At 41.1% G+C, this 19,773-nt stretch overlaps 3 protein-coding genes across 14 annotated transcripts in view; 1 reads left to right on the forward strand and 2 right to left on the reverse strand.

Annotated features, from left to right (window-relative positions):
• Nucleotides 1-167: 167 nt before the first annotated feature.
• Nucleotides 168-11,509, reverse strand: TSHB (thyroid stimulating hormone subunit beta). 4 transcript variants are annotated; one of them, XM_081009946.1, is made up of 5 exons: nucleotides 10,643-11,509; nucleotides 10,041-10,196; nucleotides 6,660-6,807; nucleotides 1,771-1,939; nucleotides 168-512 (listed from the first exon to the last, which is right to left on the reverse strand). In XM_081009946.1, exons 3-5 carry the CDS (start codon nucleotides 6,692-6,694, stop codon nucleotides 270-272), a joined length of 447 nt encoding a protein of 148 aa, XP_080866072.1. In that variant the 5' UTR covers nucleotides 6,695-6,807; nucleotides 10,041-10,196; nucleotides 10,643-11,509; the 3' UTR covers nucleotides 168-269. The 4 variants fall into 4 exon arrangements, with proteins under 4 accessions (XP_080866072.1, XP_080866073.1, XP_080866071.1 ...); XM_081009947.1 differs by lacking the exon at nucleotides 10,041-10,196; XM_081009945.1 differs by having other exon boundaries at nucleotides 10,041-11,509.
• LOC308479310 (uncharacterized protein) lies at nucleotides 8,259-17,798 on the forward strand. 3 transcript variants are annotated; one of them, XM_081009904.1, is made up of 5 exons: nucleotides 8,259-8,365; nucleotides 9,248-9,381; nucleotides 11,516-12,014; nucleotides 16,477-16,641; nucleotides 17,451-17,798. In XM_081009904.1, the coding sequence occupies exons 3-5, from the start codon at nucleotides 11,558-11,560 to the stop codon at nucleotides 17,684-17,686; spliced, it is 858 nt and encodes a 285-aa protein (XP_080866030.1). In that variant the 5' UTR covers nucleotides 8,259-8,365; nucleotides 9,248-9,381; nucleotides 11,516-11,557; the 3' UTR covers nucleotides 17,687-17,798. The 3 variants fall into 3 exon arrangements, with proteins under 3 accessions (XP_080866030.1, XP_080866028.1, XP_080866029.1); XM_081009902.1 differs by having other exon boundaries at nucleotides 8,262-8,579; XM_081009903.1 differs by lacking the exon at nucleotides 8,259-8,365 and having other exon boundaries at nucleotides 9,117-9,381.
• SYCP1 (synaptonemal complex protein 1) overlaps nucleotides 17,766-19,773 on the reverse strand; it is a 56,232-nt gene continuing 54,224 nt past the window's right edge. For all 7 annotated transcript variants that reach the window (XM_081009810.1, XM_081009813.1, XM_081009814.1 and 4 more), the window contains exons 31-32: nucleotides 18,659-18,745; nucleotides 17,766-18,570 (exon numbers count right to left, since the gene is read on the reverse strand). In XM_081009810.1, coding sequence (XP_080865936.1) covers nucleotides 18,427-18,570; nucleotides 18,659-18,745 — 231 coding nt within the window. In that variant the 3' untranslated portion in view covers nucleotides 17,766-18,426. The remainder of the gene's footprint in view (nucleotides 18,571-18,658; nucleotides 18,746-19,773) is intronic.

Genomic DNA, 19,773 nt, shown 5'->3' on the forward strand with positions numbered 1-19,773 from the left:
CCAACAAAGAAATGTGGATTCCTTGTGTCTGTACAACCACACGGTCAGAGGCGCCTTTGTAACACTGCTGAAAATTATTTTTGTGTCTGTGAGTCCTAGATAAAATGGAAAACAGCAGCTGATTGTTTTTTTAAAAAAATTGTCTAAATAATTTTACATAACAAGTGTTGGATATGCTAACCATTCTATTTATTCTTGGATGCCCAAAACTTGCCATGTGACAGGAGGGATAGTGTGTCTTTGTGTGCAAGAGAGAGAAAGAAGGGGCCTTATAGGTTATGTAGCTTCTGAGGTATAGTGCAATAATCAGTGCTGCTTGCCTCATGCACACAGTCGCTGTAGTCAGTGTTGCATTTCCCACACTTGCAGCTCACGGCCACAGGATAGGAATAGTAGGAGACGACATGGTGTTGACAGCCAGGGATCATCACAGTCTTGTACACCATGTCCTTGTATGTGCACACTTCCTGGGACAGGGCGCTCTGGGGCAGCAGCTTCTTACCATTGCTGTCCTGTAAGAGAATGCCAGTGGTTATTGCTTTTTGCTTAATCCTACCCACATAATTTATGTTGTTCTCAGATAGAAATCTCTCCATCTCACACCTCCCCAACGGTCACATTTTTGTAACTGCTGCTGAAGCAAGAAAGGCCATTTCATCCTTGTGACGGGTTTTCAAGCTATGACATAGGCACAGTCCCACCATAATGTTGAATTTGTGGTACGAGCTCGGTTCCTTGTGTAGTTCCTTGGTATGATTATTTGGGGAAGGGTTGCTGAGCAGGATCAAATTCCTAAATATGCACAGATTGGTTGTGACCTCTTGGCCCTCTTCTTTTGGTTTGTCCCATTACTTTAATAGTTAATCTGAAATTCTGTATTTTGGTTTTTTCACTTTCTGAATTGGCCCTCCACTTTTCTAGTGGCCATTTGCTTTCTGAACATGTGCTCATTCTTTCAACATTTACCTTCATTAAACTGGTGGAACTTTGCTAATCCTGCTTTTCAACCTGTTGCTCAGGTACCCTTTTGAGTGCAATCTTTCGCCATGACCTTTGATTTTTCAGATCCAATTTGTTGCCAATACATACTGCTCTTAGTTCCCACCCATCAGTTATTGATGGTCATCATCGTAATTGCAATTCCCCCCCCCCCCCCCGGCCACATTCTTCTTACCTACAGCCCTTCATCGCTGTTCTTTTGTTTTGGTTGCTATTTATGAGTGTCATATTGATTCCACCTCTCTCTACCCACACTCCTGGCACTCCATTACTGAAGACCATGAGGAAGAGCTACTACAACACCAACCCTAAGCCAGCATCACGTAATGGGTGAGGGCCTGCTGTGTGCTGGTGGGGTGAAGTCACATTCTCCACTTTCTTTAGTGCCCTATAACCCACATGGCTAACCCAATTTTCATGAGAATTAAAAAAGCAAAAAATAATTCTTGAATGTGCTAAAGGAAAATCATTTCCTCAAAAATTAAAATAATGTCATAGTAGAAGCAAGATGATAGTTTGCGACAGATAGCTGTCCTTGATCACTTCCATGTCTCTGAAAAGTCCATTGATTCAAAGCCTCGACTACTCCAGTGTCTCCCATTTCACCTCCACATTTAGTATAATGTCTCAAACCATTATATCACCTCATTCGTCTTCTCTGTTGTCTAATAATCCTTTCCTATTTTCTCCTAAGGCCTAAGCTACTTCTTAAAACTCTTTTTTTTCCTAACCAACCAAGAAGGGACTCAATGGTGTGTTGTAAGAACGTACCCGTGTCATGCAATATCCTTCACAGATGGTGGTGTTGATGGCCAGGCAGAAGGCACATTCTCTCTTCTCCACGTGGATGATGTACTCAACGGGGACACAAAGGGACATGCTCTGCCCCAATGTCAGGGCAAAGACTAGGAAGAGAGAGGTGAAAGGGGCAGGATTCATGCTGCATGCAAAAACAAAGCAAGGCAAAGTCACTTTAGACATTGTGATGTCAGGAGTAGCTTATTAACAGAATATAAGGGACTTTCCCAGTCTCCACTGCCAAACTCTCTGATCTTTTTTCTATGCAATCAGGTACATGGGTTCTCTGTGTACATAAACATAAAGAATAACTAGTAAGCTATTTGTGCCCTAGCTAGATTGAGGGAGGGCAGGTCCAAGTGGGAAATTCCTAGTTAAACTGTAATATGTACATCTGCAAAGACAAGGAGTATCTTGAAGAAAGACAATTGTCCTGACACAGAGAATCTCTGCATCAAGGCTACCTTGCCCTTCTCTTCCTCCTGTCATTCCCATGCGCTTGCATATCTAAGGATCAGCAATGCTTAAAAAGTACCCTTGAGCTTCAGGGTGCATGCACATATAACTTGGACAATAATGATTATGTTCTGCCAATCATACAGTAGCAAGCATTCTTAAATGATGGAATAAAGAAGCAATGGTAATTTTTTGAGCCTCCCTTTCTTTAGGCAGAGAAACACATAACATTCAGTACATGGTTGCCTCAGTCTAAAACCTCTGTGCAAACTAAGAACAGCCCCAGTAAAACCAAAGTTAATGATACTGTAAAAAGAGGTCAAACATAATGCTCAGGATTTGCAAGCCATAAGCTAGTATTATAGTATCGCTTGGGAAAATAGAGCTCCTTCTGCTAAGAGTGTCAGGTTGAACGAACAAAGCGATGACAGAATGGCAAGCCTCTGGCTGATGCCACAGAATCCTCCCTAGGAAAAGTCCTTTTTCTGAGGGCTCCTCCACATGACCTGTTCATTGAACATTCATTCTAATTTGCTTGCAGAAAGCTTACACAGAGGTTATACACTGGGCAGTATCCATTTTCCTCATCCCGTCAGTGCAAGGATAACTACTTGTGCAACAGAATTTTTCCCTGTTTTCTCCCTGCGTGCACACTCCGCAGCCTCACCAAATCTGCTTTGGAGAGTTGGGAGAACCGCCAGAACAGATTTAGCAGGGCACAAGGGAGGAGAAAGGTGAATTCTATTGTGCAAGCAGAAATCCTTGCATTGTGCAGACATTTACTTAGTGCTATAATGGATACAAGCCCATGTCTGGTCTTTAATGATCATCCATCCTGATTTGCTTGTGCAGTGTCCATACATCTTCCTGCAACTCATTAATTCATTCCATGCTTTTCAGTACATTTCCTGTGACTTTCCTTACTGCAAGCAGCCTGTCTTTAAAAAGGTAGATTTGTTGTACTAGGGTGAGCAAGCAATTTAATTGCACACGTCTAAATTTATGATATACACTTAAATCCCTCCTGCAAAATAGTGGCAGTGTGGATTCTGGAGGCACCCTGACAGTAGGGCACAAGTTGCCAACATCTACAAATATGCAGTCATTCCTGAATTCCCCACATACTTACATAGAGGCAAAACCTGGAACACTGGCCAGACACCCACCTATCAGCCGTGAAGTGATGCCAAACTGGAAAGACCGTCAACCGGCTCTTTCCTTCACACAAGAACCAGATGCTTCATTGATTCTGCTTCAGGCGCAATAAATCCAGCACAAACTCTGAGTGCATTTTATACTCCTCTGGTTAATTCCTGGCTGATCTACCTGTTTATGTAATTGCATTAATTGCTACTTCTAATCTCTGGAATATCTACTGAAGATTCATACTTGTCCATTCAGGAAATGTAATTGAGATATGGAGAACTATAACATCTCCGCCTAGCAGCTGGATGGCACAGCTAATTAATTTAATATTCATTCTTCACTTACCACAACATGAAAATACATATATATGGATTTAGGAAAGCCTTTGTTGACATTGGTAATTGCTGGGAAAGAACTGCCATGGAAGAGAAACAAACCCAGTTTGCAGAACAGGGGGTCTTAGGATAGATTTGAATGGTGATGGAAGAACAGAGAGGTCTATATGTGAAATTCTCAGCAACCCTTAACAAACTACAGTGGCCAGAATTATTTGAGAGAAAGAATGTGCTTTGAATGTGCCTTAAAGGTATAGGTATAGGTGGGGACATGGGACATAGGACATGGGTGGCGCTGTGGTGTAAACCACTGAGCCTCTTGGCTTGCCAATTAGAAGGTCAGCAGTGAGATCCTGTTGCTCTATCCCAGCTCCTGCCAATTGTTTCCATGTGCTCTGTTTTCTGGCACGGTGTTCTTCTGCTGGCCACATGACCCAGAAAGCTGTCTGTGGACAAACACCGGGTCCCTTGGTCTGAAGGCTAGATGAGCGCCGCAACCCCAATAGTCGCCTTTGACTCAACCGTCCAGGGATCCTTTACCTTTACCTTTTTTTAAAAGGTATAGCATGTATGTGGCCTCAGCTGAATGCATCCCTGTAGTTCAGGACTGTGCCTAGAAATGGTAAGTGTGGATCATGCAAAGTCATTTTCATTATTCAGTCCGTGGGACATTATTTTTTCTCCTCTCTTCTCAAGGTCTCTAAAAATAGATCTACATCATAGCAAAAGGGGCTTAAGTGTCTAAAAGCAACACTAATTAATTTGACTTTCTATAATAAATCTCTCAAACATATGTTATGATGAGTCAAGTACTTTATTACGGTCATAGACCGGCATAAGCAAAACATCTAAATAAATAGCATAACAGTATGAATCTAAGCGAATAATTATTAAATACATAAGAGGAAGAACCAAACATATACATAGAATACTTAATTAAGCATAGATAATGGGTGAGTAAAAATTTATAAGAAAAATTAAAAGATCGGTTAACACAGCTATATGGGGTAGGCTTCAGAAGTGCAGATCTAACAATATGGGCCTTCAGTTTAGGATTGAATTGTAGCATAGACCATTCTTCGTTGAATATCTATCATGGCAGCACAAAAGCTGGCGACTGAATATGTAACTTCTGGGGTCTCATCCTGTAGTAATAGGGAGATGTTGTGTTGTTCTGAATGCCCAGGAAACTTATATAAGATGGGCTGGATAAACCTAGTTCAAATGTCTATATAATATTGGCAATAAAAGGCGGCATGCTCCGTTGTTTCCTGCTGCCCAAAGCCACATGGACATGAGTTTGTTATTATCTCATTGTTAAATAATCTTTCCCAGGTGGCCCTAATTCAGAAATGGGGGCCCTAATTCAGAAATGGGGGCCCTCAGCAGATGGGTGGACCCTGGATTTCTGCAGGAAATAAATTGTGCAAGAGTGAGGAAGTAAGCAGGGGTACATTCAGAGAATGACTGTCAGGTGCTCTGTCTGAGAACCCAGGAGAGTCTTCACATATGATATCTTTGGAACATTGCCACATCTAAATGTAAGTACAGCATCAGTACAACGGTCCTATTAATTTTAGCAAGATAATGGTGCATTGGATTGAGTGCAGCAATCATCAGCTTTGAAACACTGGTGGGACATTATTTTATTTATTTAAAACATTTTTATTGCACCCTTCAGCAAAATTTATTCCAAGAAAGAAGTGACTAGTATGGAACAGAAAAAGAAGCAATACTTAGAAGTAGGTAAAATGTACTTTTAAAGCCAGTAGATGAACCTTCTAAAAGTTGTTGGACTCCAACTCCTATCGGCTTCAGTTAGCATGGCCGGTAGTCAAAGATGATGGGAGTTGTAGCACAGCAACATCACCTTTTTCTCCAAGATTTTCTTCCTCTGCCCCCCTCAATTCTCACAACAACCTTTGAGGCAAGTTAGACTGAGAGATAGTGGCTGGCCCAATAGACCCACAGTGAACTTCTTGGCCAGGTAGGGATTTGAACCCTGATCTCCCAGACCCTAGTCCAACACTCTAACCACTACACTACATTGGCTCTAGACATACTCAGTGTCTAGTTTACCCTACATCAGATCAAGGTCCACTTAACATGCCAGGAATATGCATAGCTCTTTAAGTTGTTCCCATGAAGACAAAATCTCATTTATTTATTTTTAAGAGCCTTTGTTTATATCTTGGGTGGAAAGGGAGTGGATGAGGGAGTCTGACCAATGGGGAGAGGATGTGTAACAATACATGGCAGGGCTTGTAAGCAGGCAAACTTCAGAGGTAGATGTTTTGGACCATTATTGCTTTGCCTAGGTAGGGAAGGAGTGTGAACTGGGGTGTGGAATCTCCTCTTGGGCATCTATCAGATGTGTTTAGCTAAAGAGAAAACAGATATCATCATGGGGTGAGGTTGATGCTTGAAATGTGCCTATCCTATGCTTAAGCAAATGCATATTTGGTCTAATGAAATTTGTGAAACGGCTGGCAGGGTTTGTGTAGGCCTTCATGAGAGGTGGGTTGTAAATATTTTAATATAAAAATTTTATTATTATTTATTATTTATGTTAGAATAAATAAAGTATTTAGGTGTCTTAAATACCAGACCAGCTTCACAGCTCCTCAGCTGAAGATTCTGAGGTTTCATCTAGGAGACAAATCCTCACTCCAAGTCCCTTGCACTAGGTTGTAATTATGCCTTTTTCTGAATACACTCCTTTGTCATGTACCAGATCTTTCCACAATTTCCCTCATTAAGAGACCTCTTCAGAATCTACTATACCGTGGTAGTCCAGCTCCATTTCTGTTTTATCTAAGGCACACTTGCTTCCCAGCTGGTTACATGACTTGTCCATGTGCCACTTAAACTCTAGGATCTCCATCCAATGACAGCCAGTTTAAGTATTAATCATTCATCTCTAACCTTTCTCCTAAGCAAAACATCCTTCTCATTGACATCAACGAGTCGCACTTTCATGAAACAGAAGATACCGCTGCCGTGTTGCCGTCAGATGAGTAATCCCAGGAACCCAAATATCAGGGCACTGGATGTGCCTCAATGATAAGCGACGCTACAGAAAATGCAAAAGATGACTATTTAAAAGCAGGCAAGACAATGATGTCATATTTGTTGTAAAAATGTGCCAGTATTCTGAAAAGATTGTTAAGGGATGCAGACCTAATTATTCTGCTACAGCACACAACGGGGGGACAACGAAACAAATCAAAGCCTGGAAGATTTGTGGGATGAAAAGTTACGATTTCAGAAGGAAGTCACAATGGGAAATGAAACAATATGTCTGCCCTGAAACTTTTGCAGGCACAAACACTATTGAAATTGGGATTGCATAGAAGCAGCCAGACACCACCTTGAGCACCAATCATCAGGAGTGTACAGTTAAAAAAAAAATCTGGATAGTCCCTAAGTTGTCACAAAATTGAATCTAGGGTCCCTTCAAGTGTCCTTAATGTGCATTCATAATGATCTCTCATCAATAATTGCAATCACCCCCATCCCCACCATTAGCTGCCACATTATATTGCCCAAGTAGGAACAGATAAATGTTGTCTCCTGTTTTCAAAGTCTAGAAGCTGCAATGGCTTACACCTTCATTTACAAGTTTCAAAGTACAAATTGTGTTCTTCGGTTATTGTGCTTTTTATTATAAAATTATAAACTAAATCTAAATAAGTAGAATAAAATAAATCTAAATAACTATTCCTGCATTTCAGGGGGTTGGACTAGACAGGCATGTCCGACTCCCAAGAGACTGCAATCTACTCCCACTATAAAAAAACTGGGAGTGATTTCTTTATTTTTTGCTAGGATCACACGATCGACCAGGATCAACCAGGGACGCCCCACAATAGACTGGTTGGACATGCCTGAACTAGATGATCCTCAGGGTTGCTCCCAACTCTACAATACTAAGATTCTAGGAATGCATCAGAATAAGCATAGCATGGGTTGGGGAGGGAAAATGGGCAGCGAGGAAGCAACAGCAGTTTGTGCTTCTGAAGTGAGCATACAGATTATACACAATATTTTGAATGTCCAATTAGGGAGAATTTGTTCCTGAACTAGAACAGGGATTTGCCAGATGTTGGTAGGTTTTGATTCTGGATTGACACTTCCATATGTGGTATGCTGATGTAGGAGCATTCACTTCCATTATCACCATGGACCAGTATCCACTCCTGGATACTAGCCATTAGCATCTGAATGCATCCAATGCAGAGCCAAAACTCAAGCATGTCTTAGACTGGATTAGAAGATCAACACATGGTAAGTGAGGTGTCCTAGAACTGGACTGCTGTTATCCGTGTTTTGCTTTTGGGTTTGAGACTGAGTTATTGTTTTTCTGTGACCTTTTGTATGAAAAAGATGGATTGATTTAATCCTTGCCAGCACTAGTCACAGGTTAATCATTCACTTGCAGTATGAATCATTAAACTGTTTTTGCAGGCCTAATTGGTTAACAATTTGAGTACATTTACTTCCTGCTTATATGTAAGGTAAAGTATTGTTCCCAGAATCTTGGAGCAGATGTGGCTGGTTTCTGAAGGATGCGTACTAGAAAATATTAATGGTGCGGCACTGGACTTGTGGCAGTGACTTCAGAACTATAAGTATGGTTGTTACTTTTTTTCATATGTGAAAGATTGGCTTAGTTTCTAGTCTGAGGAAAATAACCAGCAAACATAAGAGCAGCTTGGTTTGTCAAACAAGATTCATTTTTCAAGACTTTGCTTCTGTTTCCTCATGAATTAGTCTTCTGTTTCTGCTGTGGCAAATCTGGGAAGGGTCACCTAGAACGTTCTTGTCATATCTCTGCACCCCAAGGTAAACCAGACTACAGTACATTGTTGGTTAATTATTACATCTTTCCTAAACTATTTCTGTACTCATCAGAAAACAAACTGGTGAGAAATTCCGGAAAGGTGTCTGTGTCCCCTAAAACAGCCTCTGTTAATGGGCGGCTCTCCAGATGTGGTTGGAGTACAACTCACATCATCTCTCACTACTGGCTGGGACTGAGGGGAATTGCAGTTCAACAGGCTCTGGAGTGCCACCCATTAGCCACCCACATGCTAGTTATTTGCACTGAATTCTTTTCACCTTCTTCTTTGTAGCCCTCTTTCTATGCAGATCATGTATCCAACTTTGTTCTGATTTGGAATGTCTCTATGATGCAACTATCATGTGACTTGAGTTTCTCTCTCTCTCTCTCGTTTCTGAAAAATAAGTAGGGCTATGATCAAAAGCACAGTGGCTTTAATACTCTTCTTACTCTTGAGAAGGAAACTGTTTGTTAAAGTCTTCCTTTTAAGAATTGGGAAAGAACATTTCATAGGGATAGTTGTAGAAACTGTTTTGTGCTGAAACACAATCTTATGGTACATACATATCATTTCTTGTTAAGTTTCTCAGCTATATTCAAATGACAGGCCAGCCCAGCCCAGCCCAGCCAATAATTGTTCTGCATGACTAACCTTAGAATTCTTTTATAGTTTTCCGTTACCATAGAGATCTCTATGGGCTTTGCCCAGCCCTGCAGTGAACATATCCCAAGTAATTAAACAAACAGAAACACGCTAAGGCTAAGTATCTGTTACTTGGGTCGTTGCTGCCATCATCATCTTTGGTGAGTTTCAAGAGATTTGGATTTTGTGTGTGTGTGTGTGTGTGTTAGGGGAGTGTATTGCTTTGGATGAATCACAGATCTCAAGCTGAAGAAGAGTGCTTTGGAGGGATTCTGGGCCTGTCTGAGAAGCAGGAGTTACATAAGTATGGGTTTGTCTAGACTTCTGCTTATCTCACCACTTTCCCCCAGGAAAACCCACTCTGTATTGCTGAATCAGAGCAAATGTCAATTGGGTCTTCCATGGATTTGTGATTCAGCAGTAGAGAGCAAGTTTTCCTAGAAAAAGCCGTGGGACAAACAGAAAACCACTCAGACCTGTGCCTAGAAAGCACAGGAGAAGTGGAAAACCCCTTGGGCCCGAGCTTTCTAGGCATGGGACAAGAGAAAGTGTAGAGCAGCACGTAAATAATGTAAATAAAAAATCTACTTGCTGCAGCTTCTTGTCAGTTTGCCAGGTTGTGAGCTTGGAATTGCCTTCTAAACTTGAATTACGCTGATGAACTGGAGGAGTAGGCAGACATGCCTTCTGTTGTCCCTCCCTATTCCAGCCTTTGACTTGGCCTGTGCCTCAGGTGGCAGGATCCACTGAAGCAGCGGGTCCCAATGTTGATCTCTCCCCCCCGCCCTCACCCCCATTCCTGATGTATATCTTTCCTCACCTTTTCTTTCCTGGTGGGGAGAAGAGAGCCATTTTGGGGTCTACCTCAGGTGCCGAAATGTCTTGGGCTGGCCCTGATCCATATCTTTAGATTCATAATTCAAGTCCTGTTCTTTCCAGCAAGCAGAAGATGGAAAATAAGATGTTTCCTTGTCTCCTGATTCAGCAGTAGATTCAAAGATAAAGGTCAACTACAAGTTAACAACCTGTTAACCAAATATTATTTGCATATGGAATCCACTATGGCCATGATTTTCAATTACCATTGTATTTCATGAATCTGTCTGTCTCTATTGTCGATTATTCACCAAAGCCAGACTAAATGTATTTCCATCAGAAGTACTAAACGGCAGACTGTCTGGCATACCCTATCAGAATAGGCTCTCCTTATGTTCTCAGGGTTTTGACTGTATGAAGAATATCCTACTACAATGTGAGCAGTTCAAACAATCCAGAGATCAATTAATTAAACCCTTATCGGTAAACTTAACTGGAAAATCTGAAACCTTCTACCTTTAAGTACCTCCTTGGAGATATGTCAAACAATACTACCCTGACCGTGGCTAAATTCCTCTTAGAAGTATGGTAATAATAGAAACTTACATGCTCTGGATAAAACATATTGGCCGCCTTGGAATCCTTTCCCTGTATTTCTGTTTTATTTTGCTTTTGAAAATTCTTCTGTGGGTCTTTGGACCAAAATAAAGAATGTTATCTTATCTTATAACTTACCAGCGTAGTTCTTTTGAATATCTGGTTCTGGTAGTGCTATGAAAACTGTTAAGCCCTTCACATTAACACAGGGTATTCATACCCTAGCAGAGTACAGTGTTGATAAGCCCCAACGGAGGCAAAGGTTACAAGTTTTCAGTTTGCCAAAGGCCAATTATTATTGTTCCACATTCACAGCTCATGATTACAAACTGCATCAATCATCTTCATCCTATTTGCCCTGTGAGGTCTGACACTACCTTTTACATGTTACTGATAGGAATCTAAGACTCAGTAAATTAATTGCTCAGGGCTGAATCGAGCATATATCAAAGTTAACCCGAGTCCAAGGAAAACATGCTATCACAGTTGTGACACGCTAAGGCTCCATTTATGTATTTCTGCTGAGGTACATGCCTTCAATAAGCCATGGAATTGACAATGAAGCATTGAAATACTTGGTTTGGCTGTAAAGGCTTCTGCTGGCTCTACTCAGAGCATCCATGTTTATCTCTTACCTCTCAAGGGGCAGAATCAATTGGTAATTACAGGGGATGTGTGTTTCTAACCCTACTTGTCTCTCTCAGTGTCTCTCTCAGACCAGAGAGGTGTATGCCTTATATCAAAGATCTATTAATTGAGAAGATAAAGTTTAATGCCTTCTGCTCTTTTACACCTCTAAATGCTTTTGCAGAGAACCTAGCAGACGCAATTTTAGTTTATATTCATAACTCTGTTATTGTTGTTTTAAATATGTTTCCACAGGAGAAAAAGCTAACATAATTGACGAGGAAAAAACAGAAAGCTATGATGGACAAAAGAACATATGTTTGCCTTGTAGTCTCCATCATACTGAAGACAGTTTCACTTCAGACTACAAACTACATCCCAGCAATGAATACCACATCTAGGACTGAAGGGCTGACCGTTTCCAGTACAGAAGCAGGCAACATCACTATATTGCAGAATGGAAGTGCCAGCTTGAGTACATTTGCAACAACAGTGAATATTACCAACTTTCCTACGCTTCTACAAAGCACCCATTCTCCTCATACAGAAACATCAGCTATGACTGCTGAAGCCAAAACTGAGATGACATTTCCAACAGAGTCATTCTCTACTAATTCTACACATCAAGCCACAGTTGAAGATTTCAATGTCACAACTTCAGCTACCACATTAAAACTGACAGTCCAGCCTTCTAGTACTGCACCACCTATCACCAGCAAGGGCTACCTTTCAGTTTCAGCAATTCACTTTCCAGGTAGGTCTGATGGACAAAATATAAAGTTACAGGCAAACACATGTAAACTGAGACCTGATGCTGTGATGTTGTTTTATAGTGAAAAGCTATGTTAAGAGTAGAGAAGTGGCAGGAGGAGGAGTGCTTCCTGTTTATCTGCTCCAAATCACCCTTCCCACACCTAGCTTTTCCCCACTGCTTCCAAATAGCATGTTTGTTCTTAGGAAAAGGTATCCCATCAGACTACAAGTACATATTGGAACAATGTTTACCTTCCTTTGTATGCACATTAGAAGAGTCACTCTTAAATTGTTTGATATTGAAAATGACACATGATGAAAGCATCTGTAGCAATAACTAGACTATTTTAGTAGTGACCCCCAAGACCCTAAATATACGTATCTAGAAGTCCCATTATCATTGATTGGACAAATGTCTGAATAAACATCCACACTGATTTGCAGTCATAGAATCATAGAATCATAGAATCATAGAGTTGGAAGAGACCACAAGGGCCATCGAGTCCAACCCCCTGCCAAGCAGGAAACACCATCAGAGCACTCCTGACATATGGTTGTCAAACCTCTGCTTAAAGACCTCCAAAGAAGGAGACTCCACCACACTCCTTGGCAGCAAATTCCACTGTCGAACAGCTCTTACTGTCAGGAAGTTCTTCCTAATGTTTAGGTGGAATCTTCTTTCTTGTAGTTTGGATCCATTGCTCCGTGTCCGCTTCTCTGGAGCAGCAGAAAACAACCTTTCTCCCTCCTCTATGTGACATCCTTTTATATATTTGAACATGGCTATCATATCACCCCTTAACCTCCTCTTCTCCAGGCTAAACATGCCCAGCTCCCTTAGCCGTTCCTCATAAGGCATCGTTTCCAAGCCTTTGACCATTTTGGTTGCCCTCCTCTGGACACGTTCCAGTTTGTCAATGTCCTTCTTGAACTGTGGTGCCCAGAACTGGACACAGTACTCCAGGTGAGGTCTGACCAGAGCAGAATACAGTGGCACTATTACTTCCCTTGATCTAGATGCTATACTCCTATTGATGCAGCCCAGAATTGCATTGGCTTTTTTAGCTGCCGCGTCACACTGTTGGCTCATGTCAAGTTTGTGGTCAACCAAGACTCCTAAATCCTTTTCACATGTACTGCTCTCAAGCCAGGTGTCACCCATCTTGTATTTGTGCCTCTCATTTTTTTTGCCCAAGTGCAATACTTTACATTTCTCCCTGTTAAAATTCATCTTGTTTGTTTTGGCCCAGTTCTCTAATTTGTCAAGGTCATTTTGAAGTGTGATCCTGTCCTCTGGGGTGTTAGCCACCCCTCCCAATTTGGTGTCATCTGCAAATTTGATCAGGATGCCCTTGAGTCCATCATCCAAGTCGTTGATAAAGATGTTGAATAAGACCGGGCCCAAGACAGAACCCTGTGGCACCCCACTAGTCACTCTTCTCCAGGATGAAGAGGAACCATTGATGAGCACCCTTTGGGTTCGGTCAGTCAGCCAGTTACAAATCCACTGAGTGGTAGCATAGTCAAGACCACATTTTACCAGCTTCTTTACAAGAATATCATGAGGCACCTTGTCAAATGCCTTGCTGAAATCAAGGTAGGCTACATCCACTGCGTTCCCTTCATCTACCAGGCTTGTAATTCTGTCAAAAAACGAGATCAGGTTAGTCTGACATGACTTATTTTTCAGAAATCCATGCTGACTATTGGTGATCACAGCATTCCTTTCTAGGTGCTCACAGACTGTTTGCTTAATGATCTGCTCCAGAATCTTCCCTGGTATTGATGTCAGACTGACTGGGCGGTAATTATTTGGGTCCTCTCTTTTCCCCTTTTTGAAAATAGGGACAACATTTGCCCTCCTCCAGTCTGCCGGGACTTTGCCCGTTCTCCAGGAATTCTCAAAGATGACTGCCAGTGGTTCTGAGATCACATCTGCCAGTTCTTTTAATACTCTTGGATGCAGTTCATCTGGCCCTGGAGACTTGAATACATCTAAACTAGCCAAGTATTCTTGTACTATCTCCTTAGTTATTCTGGGCTGTGTTTCCTTTGCTGAATCATTTGCTCCAAATTCTTCAGGTCGGGCATTGTTTTCTTTATCGGAGAAGACTGAGGCAAAGAAGGCATTGAGGAGTTCAGCTCTTTCTGTGTCCCCTGTTTGCATTTCACCATCTTCTCCTCTGAGTGACCCCACTGTTTCTTTGTTCTTCCTTTTGCTACTGACATACCCATAAAAGCCTTTTTTGTTGCTTTTAACCTCTCTAGCAAGCCTGAGTTCATTCTGTGCTTTAGCTTTTCTGACTTTGTGTCTACACGTGCTGGCTATTTGTTTGAATTCCTCTTTGGTGGTTTCCCCCCTTTTCCATTTTTTGTACACATCCTTTTTAAATCTTAACTCAGTTAAAAGTTCTTTAGATAGCCACCCTGGCTTCTTTAGGCACCTTCCATGTTTCTGTCTCATTGGTATTGCCTGACGTTGTGCTTTTAGTATCTCCCTCTTAACAAACTCCCAGCCATCATGAACTCCCTTTCCTTTTAGTATTACTGTCCATGGGATCTCACCCAGCACTTCCCTAAGTTTTATGAAGTCAGCTTTCTTAAAGTCAAGAAATTGAGTCCTAGTATGCTTGGCTGCTCCTTTCTGCTGTATAGTAAACTTCAGAAGAGCATGATCACTCGCGCCTAATGATCCTTCCACTTCTACCCCACTAACCAGGTCATCAACATTTGTTAGGACCAGATCTAAAATGGCTGTTCCTCTTGTTGCTTCTCCCACTTTCTGGACAATGAAGTTGTCTGCAAGGCCAGTGAGGAATCTGTTTGACCTTATGCTCTTGGCTGAGTTTGACATCCAACAAATATCCGGGTAATTGAAGTCCCCCATTACTACTATCTCCCTTCCTTTTGCATGCTTGGCCATCTGTTCCAGGAAGGCATCATCTATGTCCTCCGTTTGGCTTGGGGATCTATAGTAAACTCCCACAATGAGGTCACTGTTATTCTTCTCTCCCTTAATTTTGACCCAAATGCTCTCACTTTGGCTTTGAGGTTCTAAATCTTGGATCTCTTCACAGGTATACACATCCCTGACGTATAACGCCACTCCTCCTCCTTTCTTGTCTGGTCTGTTTCTCTGAAATAGATTGTATCCCCCCATTATTACATTCCAATCGTGGGACTTATCCCACCAGGTTTCAGTGATGCCTATTATGTCATATTTAGTTTGCTGTACCAAGAGCTCAAGCTCATCTTGTTTATTTCCCATGCTTTGTGCATTAGTGTACAGACATTGAAGTCCATTAATCATTCCCCCGTGTCTCTTATTTAAGGATTTTTTCCTCCCACCACTAGGTCTGTGTGCTGTTTGCTCCATTTGGTCTATGACATTTGGATGATCATCTTCATCAATTGATAGACTCCTACCTTCAGGAGCACTGTCTCCCTCCCCCACATTAGTCAGTTTAAAGCCCTCCTGATGAGGTTTCTGAGATTTTTGGCAAAAACATTTCTCCCAACCGTTGTGAGGTGCAGCCCATCGCTTGCCAGAAGTCCATCTTCAAGAAACTGCAGTCCGTGATCTAAGAATCCAAACCGTTCCTGTTTACACCATTTGCGAAGCCAGCTGTTCACTTCCACTATTTTCCCCTCTCTCCCTGGGCCACGTCGTTCAACTGGGAGGACAGATGAGATCACAATTTGTGCATTTAATTGCTTCAATTTCCTGCCCAGAGCCTCGTAGTCTCTTTTGATCTTCTGGAGGCTATTGCTTGCAGTGTCATTGGTTCCCACATGAACCAAGAGGAAGGGGTATTTGTCAGCAGCACACTAAGCTATTCCAAACTAATTATTATTATTATTATTATTATTATTATTATTAATTTATTTACTTATATCCCGCCCATCTGGCTGAGTTTCCCCAGCCACTCTGGGCAGCTCCCAATCGAGTATTAAAAACAATACAGTATTAAATATTAAAAACTTCCATAAACAGGGCTGCCTTCAGGTGTCTTTTAAAAATAGGATACTGTAGTTGCTGATTTCCTTGACATCTGACGGTAGGGCATTCCAGAGGGCGGGCACCACTACCTAGAAGGCCCTCTGTCTGGTTCCCTGTAACCTCTTCGCACAATGAGGGAACCGCCAGAAGGCCCTCAGTGCTGAATCTCAGTGTCCGAGCTGAACGATGGGGGTGGAGACGCTCCTTCAGGTATACAGGACCGAGGCCATTTAGGGCTTTAAAGGTCAGAACCAACACATTTAATTGTGCTCAGAAATGTACTGGGAACCAATGCAGATCTCTTCAAAGGTAGCCCCATGAAGAGCACATTGCAGTAGTCCAAGCGGGAGATAACTAGAGCATGCACGACTCTGGCGAGACAGTCTGCGGGCAGGTAGATCTAAGTTTTACTGAGCTTTTTCAAACTAAGTTTTAGTAGGCTTTCTGTATTATTTCATTGCAGCAGAAGGAGCTGGTTTGAGCAATTCAGATACCATCCTAACCATATTTTTTGCCACTGTTCTCACACTGACAATTCTCGGATTCATTATATATATTTTCAAGAAATATCGAAAACGAAGAGACCAATTTTCCCATCATCCACTCTATGATGCCTCTTTTGAAACAGGTTAGTATATTTTAAATCAAATACCAATATCATGTACACGACTAGTGAGTAATTATGGGAAGGGGCAATACTCAGCTTTTTATTTTCATTCATAGTAGCTGTCTTCCCTTAGTCACTTACCAACCACTACATGCTAAGTAATGGAATGGCACAGCAAATGGTAACAATTTAAAACAGCTCCAAGAGGTACTACTGCTGTTTCTCAGTCTAGTGGTAAACTTAGCTGTTTGCTGTGTGGAGTGTATAGTCTGAAATGGAAGTGGAGTTTCAGCAGCAGGAAACATTGGGTTTACCAGACAATGTGACCGTTTCCTGTAGGGAAAGGATACAGCCTAAAAGCATGCATGAGAGAAAAGGAGTCAGAAAGGTATGAGAGAGTTTTTGAGTATCAATGTTTAGCTTTAAAAAATATTTCTGGTTTTGGTTTTTTTTAATATGTAAAGGAATAATGTTTATAGCCAAGGGCCTGGGGCACAGAGTACTGGGAGCACACATGCAAAAAACTTATTTATGCTCATATCAAAGCCCCCTGAGCCTCTTGAGGTGCTACTGCAAAAGGCAAATGACCCTTTTGACCAGTGTAAGGGGCTGCCTCTGAAAGGAGGAACTAGAACATCCACATGTGCTGCTTTGAATCCATGCCAACATATTTCTATCCTCACTGGATATGTTGTACATCTGAACTGGATACTGGCAATTTTCTATGAATACTACTTAAATTGTATCATTGCACAAGGAAGATTTTAAGTCTTTAGCTTTTTGGATTCATCATTTCCCACTAATATTTATTTTTTAAAAACTGTTTACAGTGGACAGATATGCTACTCCAGATGACACACTTGTAATATCAGGAGGCTTATATGATGCACCAAGAATTTCTAATTCCAGCATGACAGTGTATGACGATGATGAGCTTCAGATTGATCAGTTACCATTTAGTGCTCAACCTGGACAATACAGACTGGAGTTTTTGCCTGGTGAAAAAGAAGTGGACTTTTCTTCAACTTATGAGGGAACATTTCAAATACCACCAGGAGGCATATAATTATTGGAGCACAGGAACTCTTTTAAAGTGGCTTCAATAAATATTTGAACTTCTATCCAGCTCAATAAAAATAGGAAAATAAAATTAATAAAGTATATTTATTTGAAAACAAGGAACACATCCAGCAGTGGAATACAGTTATCTGCTACTCAGTGACAACGAATGACTTTCAATTTCATTGGTAATATTGTGCTTAATTAAATAACATGAGCCTTTTCTGATTCATTCTTTCACTAACCTTACATTTCTAATCTGTTTATGTTAACCTATACATGCAAATGAGCATGCAGGAGAGGATTGGCAGAGGACTTAGTGGAGCACTATTTCCTTCTTCTGTCCCCTGCTGGTCCTTAGCTGATCATAGAGTGCTATGCATTGGTCATTACTTACAACCCTGATCAAGCCTACCATGTATGCATCCAGCTAACCTTTTCTCCTGATGGCCCTGTGCAAAAGTACTCTAGATCCAGCAAGGGAGGGATAGGAAGAAAGAGGACTCTACTGAGCCCTACATTGATTCTTTTCCACACATGCACCTGTACCTACAGGAGATAGATCAGAACATAAGTTCTTGGGGAAGCTTATAATATTTAAATTATTCCAACACTTCCTGCCCTTTTAACAGACTCAGGACACCCTATCTTTTAAAAAAAAAAGTTACTGGAACAAAAATGTAATGAAGGCAGAGTATTCAAATATGATAAACTAAACAATTAGTTCAACATTACAGTAAGTTTCACTTATGCAAAAAGTTTTCCAGCTTCTTTCATTTTTTTCTTTCTATCCACTTTGGAGATTGCAGTCCATCCAGCATCTCGCATCTTTCTTAAAGCTGCAACCTTAACAGAAGATCCAGGAGTTTTCAAAGTTGGTGGCATGTGAACCTGTACACAAAATTGAAAACTTCACTTAATTTTATTAACACGGCAATTGTGATATATGTTTTGGCTTTTAGTAAAATTGTGAAGATACCTTTTTTGGTGTCATGACACATAGGCAAGAAGTTTGTGGATAATCTTTATACAGCTTTTTAAACATTTCTTCCTCTGAAACGATGCTCTTGAAAAGAAATTGTTTTTTTTAAATAAATGCATAGTAACATCTAGAGATTTTCTTTTCCTTTTTCAATATACACCATGGAAAAATGATTTCATTACACACATCCAGTTTAAGAATAAGGAAAAACATCCTATGACTTTTTAAACCTAGAGGCCCTAGTTCACAGATCTTTGTGTGCAGCATTATGCTAGGTACATATCAATAGTACTGTGCTAGATGGATTATGGGTCTAACCTGATGTAAGGCAGCTCCTTGATGCTTTATGTTATCCCTATGAATGCTGGTCCAGAACCAAGAAGGAAACAAAATGTGGTATTCAACTGAGCTTCAGTCAAAGTAGACCTATTGAAATAAGTAGACCTAACTTAGCCATGTTTACTAATTTCATTTGGTCTACTCTGATTAAAACTTAGCTGGACACCACCCAAAGAGAAGAGCACTGAGAGGGCTTAGCTGGGAATAGCTAAGAACTGAAGTGCAGCCACAAGGCTGGGGCAGTATAAGCTGTTTTCTGGGAACTAAAACAGGCTGAGTGGCAATGCTGTTTGCTTTTAGGAGACTGCTTGCTTCTTGTATATATATAGGAGGGGGGGAAAGAAAGAATTATTACAAGAATCTCTAGCTCTCTCATTAAGGAAATGAAACCCTATAGCACTGCTTCTAGACCATCTCTAGACCATCTCACTGTTCAGAGAACTGGAGAACACATAACAATATTATGCAATCTAAAAACAGTGTTATGTTTCATATAAGTATGTAATGGAAACTACAGAAAACTGGATAGACATGACTTTCATTATACACCAAGAAATAATTTGGTTAGTTATATTACTCTATGACATTTCAAATTAGGAAGAATTTCCGATAACAATTAGAAAGATCTTTGGAAAGCTCTAAATCAGGGACATGTAATCCTCCAGATGTTGTTGGACTTCAGCTCTCATAACACCCAGTCAGCATGGCCAACAGTCAGTAATGATAGGAGTCCAGCATCTGGGGGGGGTCCAATCCGGGGGGGGTATCAAAAG

Source organism: Podarcis pityusensis (assembly GCF_964106645.2).
Source record: "Podarcis pityusensis genome assembly, chromosome: 6".
NCBI classification, from domain to species: domain Eukaryota; kingdom Metazoa; phylum Chordata; class Lepidosauria; order Squamata; family Lacertidae; genus Podarcis; species Podarcis pityusensis.

Bases quoted from the DNA above. Each gene is read 5' to 3' on its own strand.
- TSHB (XM_081009947.1), bottom strand. From the start codon at position 6,694: ATGTCAATGAGAAGGATGTTTTGCTTAGGAGAAAG. The intron at 1,940-6,659 runs GTTAGAGATGAA...TTTTGCATGCAG, and splicing joins ATGTTTTGCTTAGGAGAAAG to CATGAATCCTGCCCCTTTCA. The intron at 513-1,770 runs GTACGTTCTTAC...ATTCTCTTACAG, and splicing joins AAGGATATTGCATGACACGG to GACAGCAATGGTAAGAAGCT.
- LOC308479310 (XM_081009904.1), top strand. From the start codon at position 11,558: ATGATGGACAAAAGAACATATGTTTGCCTTGTAGTCTCCATCATACTG. The intron at 12,015-16,476 runs GTAGGTCTGATG...ATTTCATTGCAG, and splicing joins TTCAGCAATTCACTTTCCAG to CAGAAGGAGCTGGTTTGAGC. The intron at 16,642-17,450 runs GTTAGTATATTT...AACTGTTTACAG, and splicing joins TGATGCCTCTTTTGAAACAG to TGGACAGATATGCTACTCCA.